General features: G+C 35.8%; 1 protein-coding gene across 1 annotated transcript; it reads right to left on the bottom strand.

Moving 5' to 3' along the window:
- Positions 1-3566: 3566 nt before the first annotated feature.
- Positions 3567-4172, bottom strand: LOC131051703 (secreted RxLR effector protein 161-like). The gene has a single exon (XM_057986312.2). It carries the CDS (start codon positions 4170-4172, stop codon positions 3567-3569), a length of 606 nt encoding a protein of 201 aa, XP_057842295.2.
- Between the last annotated feature and the right edge of the window lie 316 nt (positions 4173-4488).

Below are 4488 nucleotides of genomic sequence, written 5' to 3'. Positions count from 1 at the left end.
TTAGCCCTCAATCTAAGCTTGCATGAATCCTAGCCCAAAACCTAACCCTAATTAAACCCTAATGTTAATTAACCTTGACCTTAACCCTTATTAAACCCTAAACCAAATCGAATACTAACCTTAAACCTACCTCTAATCTTAACCCTAACTCTAACCCTACTTAAACTCTAATCTTAACCCTAATTAAACATAAATTGTAACCCTAATTTTAACTCTAACCATAATCCTAATACTAACTCTAACCCTAATTGAATATTTATCATGGCCCTAATTAAAACATGATCTAAATTAAATTATAACCTTAATCCTAACCTTATTTAAGCCCTAACCATAACCCTAGTTAAATTCTAACTAAGTTGGTTGATCTTGAACCCTAACCCCAAACCTATTTGTATCCCAACTGTAGTTCCCTATTTCTATTCTAACCATATTTGTAACCCCAATCCTAACTCTAACTATATTTAATCCCTAACCCTAATTGGGCCTTAATCATATTTAAACCCTAACCATATGCGTAATCCTATTTCCAATACTTACCCAAATTCTAACTATTAAACACTAACCCTAGTTTAACGCTAACCCTAACACAAAGATTCCCTCTAATGAACCCTAATCTTAACTCTAATTGAATTGTAATTCTAAACCTAATTCTAACTATATTTAAACTATAACCCTATTTAAAGCCTAATCCCATATTAACCTTATCCTTATTTAAACCCTAACCCTATTTTAAACCTAACCATAATAACCCTAACTCAATCTTTTATAACCATAATTTCACCCCACTTGAACTAAATCATAGCCCTAACCTTAACACTAACCCTAATTCTAATGGTAGCCCTAATTCCAGCTATAACCTTAATTAAACGATAACCCTAATCTAACTGTCACTCAAAGATTTTCCTCTTATTGAAACCTAATTGAACATTAACCCTAATAAGCTTGTTTGAACTCTAATTGTGATGTAACACTAACAATAACACTAAAATATTTTTGTGGAGAAACGATGACGCTCTCAATGGCTTTTCTCAATAGCTATGCTCTATCGTTTCCCACTTTGCAAAATTGGAATGGAGACTCGGCAGTCTCCTCCTCTACTCCGTCAGTGTGTGGTGTCCCCCCCCTACATTTGTTGTGGGTGTTGGGGATGGTGCCCAGTCTTTGCCACTCGTGGGTGCTAATGTTGTGGATGCTCCTGATGACGTTGCCACTACCATTGTTGTTGACGGTTGTCATGTTAATGTTGGTGCTAAGGTCCCTCTTAGACCACCTACTGCTGGTGGGTGAAGTTTTGCTCACATGGCCAAGCCTGTTGCTCATCCTCTCAAGGGGAAATATAAACCTCTTGCTTGTGCCAAAACCTCCCCTGTGGTGGTTTGTGGCCAAGATTGGTAGAAAATATTGGTTTCTACGAACATTGTGGGTGTGGGTTGGTGTGCAGATTTGTTGGATTCTAGCCTTCTCTCCCTCATCTCCATTATTGGGTGAGTGAATCTTGGAAGTCTTTGGTTGTTGGTAGCATTGAGCTTTACCCTTGTGCTAAAGGTTTTTTCATTGCCTCCTTTGCTTCCTCTAACGATCATGACTTAGTGATGGGAAAGTTGTGGGCCTGGGGAGTTAAATCTCTCTCAATCAAACCCTGGACAACTTCTTTTAACCCACTTATCAAACCACTCAATATGCATCTGGTATGGGTTCACCTCCCCAACCTTCCCCTTCATTTCTGGGAGCATTCTTATTATGAGACCATTGGTAACTCTATTGGTAGATTGTTGATGATTGATGATGCCACGTCCTCCATGGGTTATTCTACTTTTGCTCACATTTTAATTGACATTGACATCTCTATGCCTCTCCCTAGGGATGTAGTGAAGAGCACTCAAATAAACTGAGAGGGGGGAGGAGTGAATCGGTTTATTAAATAATTTTTTAATTCTTTCTTCTTAATTCACTTTATTTCAAACTTATTTCACAACATATGCAAGTAAGAACACATAGAACACAAGTTTTTACGTGGAAACCCAATGTGGGTGAAAACCATGACAATAATGCAAATAGTCATATAAGTGTCTTTTACAATGATTGTAGGCATCAACCTACTAGAAGCACCAACCCCTAAATTTGTGAGCACCAACTCTCACTGCTGAATGTAGGCACCAACCTACAAGAAATGAAGCACCAACTTCAAGGAGATGAAGCACCAACTTCACCCACAAGAGGCACCAACCTCTGGTTAAATTCTGATCACAAAATTATTTCACAAGTCTGCTGCAAATACTGTCATAAATCTGCAACACAAGTCTGATCAACCTTTCTTCACAATCTGAATATATGCCTGCAAATTATCTCTTCACTGTCTTCTCCTTAATTCTGAGATAATTCTCTTTTGCTTAACAATATCCACTTATGTCTTCAACATTCCTGTGTATACACATATACACAGCTGTGTTATTCTTGTGCTCAGAAATATTGCTTCAGCATCATTCACATACTAATTCTTCACTTTCATAATTTACTCTTTATCTTCCTCTTAATCTGATATGAATCAGATTGAAGAAGACGTTCTGCTTCTTATATATATGCAGGCCCTTTTTTTTTAAATCTTTTTCAAAGTAATTTCAAACTTATTTTATATCTTTCAAATAACCTTTCATTATTAATGCGTTAAAATAAAAATCACTACTTATATCCCTTTTGTTTTGGTAAACGAAATATCATTTTTGATGAATCATATCTCTTAAAAAAAGAGCTCACCACTTCATTAATATATCTTTGACTAGACTCTGAATTTTCACTTGCCATGTATTTAATAAATCACCGCTTTATGAATGTCTCGCATCACATTATATATTCGTTTAGTCTTTGTTTATTAGCCACCTTACTTTGACCACCGTTTAGAATTTTTTGAAACATAGCTTGTCACAAATTATATCCAGGTCAGACTTGGTAGCCTTTCCATTCAATATTTTAGATATTCAAATATCTTATTTATATGAATATCTAATTAAATATTTTTATAATATTATTAAGTACTTAATAATATTGTATCATTATTTGTTTTTGTTAATCATATTTATTTGTTTTTGTCAATACTGGGCTTATCGCTGCATACTGGGACTATCTGTCTATTTTTGTATGATCAGACTAGGACATGTATGATCAAACTGTAAAATATTTATAGGACAATATGTTCATCAATCTCCATAGCATATAGCAATCTCATCAACTATATGTTCATCAATCTCCATTAACAAATTCCTTTGACATCAATGACAATTTTTCATCAATCTCCCCCTTTGTCATTGATGGCAACCTTTCAATGATATGATGATCAATGCTCCCCTTTCTCCAATTTCTCCCCCTTTGACATCAATGGCAAGGGGTCTTCCTACTATAGATAACCTACTCCACCTGAAACCATGCTTCTTATAAAGCATTTAGTGAAGAGATGAGAGTGATGTTACTCTGGGCAACTTCTCCCTTAGGTACTCAAAAGTCTCTTTTAGAAGAGGCTTTGTAAAAATATTTGCAATCTGCTCCTTGGTTGCAACATATTCCATCCTTACCTACTGCTCAAGAACCTGTTCCCTTAGAAAATGAAATTTGATTGGTATATGCTTTGTCCTAGAATGCATAACTGGATTATTGGATATGTTAATGGCGCTTGTATTGTCACAGAATATGGAGATGGGATGATCATATTCAACCTTAATGTCTTTTAAGGTTTGCTTCATCCATAGCACTTGGGTACAAAATGTTGTTGCTGCAATGTATTCAGCCTCTGCAATAGATAAAGGAACTGAAGCTTGTTTCTTGCTTAGCCAAGATACAAGATTGTTGCCAAGAAAGAATGCCCCTCCACTGGTGTTTTTTATGTCATCAATATTGCCAGCCCAATCTACATTTGTGTATGCTTTGAGAGTAAAGTCATCACCTTTTGGATACCACAATCCAAAATCCATAGTGCCCCTTAAGTATTTGAAGATCTTTTTTACTGCTTGCACATGTCCCTCTTTTGGTGCTACTTCATAACGTGCAACTACTCCAACAACTTGCATAATGTCAGGCCTTGGAGCTATTACATATAAAAGACTTCCAATCATGGATCTATATAGAGTTTGATTTGCATCCGAGGATTCATCTTCTTTACTTAGTTTGCAACCTGTGACCATAGGAGTACTCACTGGATTGCAATCCTACATTCTAAATTTCCTCAACATTTCCTTAATGTATTTGGTTTATGAAAGAAATATACCTTCACTTGATTGTGCAATCTGTAATCCTAGAAAGAAAGAGAGTTCTCCAAGCATGGACATCTCAAATTATTTTTCCATGTTAGAGGCAAACTCTTCACATATCTTTTCTTTGCTACCACCAAAAATAATATCATCTACATAGACAACCACAATTAACTAATCATTACCGTCACTTTTGAAGTACAAGTTACTATTTGCAACTCCTCTTTTGAATCCTTGCTCTTGAAGATAT

Source organism: Cryptomeria japonica, chromosome 2 (genome assembly GCF_030272615.1).
Source record: "Cryptomeria japonica chromosome 2, Sugi_1.0, whole genome shotgun sequence".
Lineage (NCBI taxonomy): Eukaryota > Viridiplantae > Streptophyta > Pinopsida > Cupressales > Cupressaceae > Cryptomeria > Cryptomeria japonica.
The sequence above is the reverse complement of the archived record's forward strand: the minus strand, read 5'-3'. Positions and strand labels throughout refer to the sequence as shown.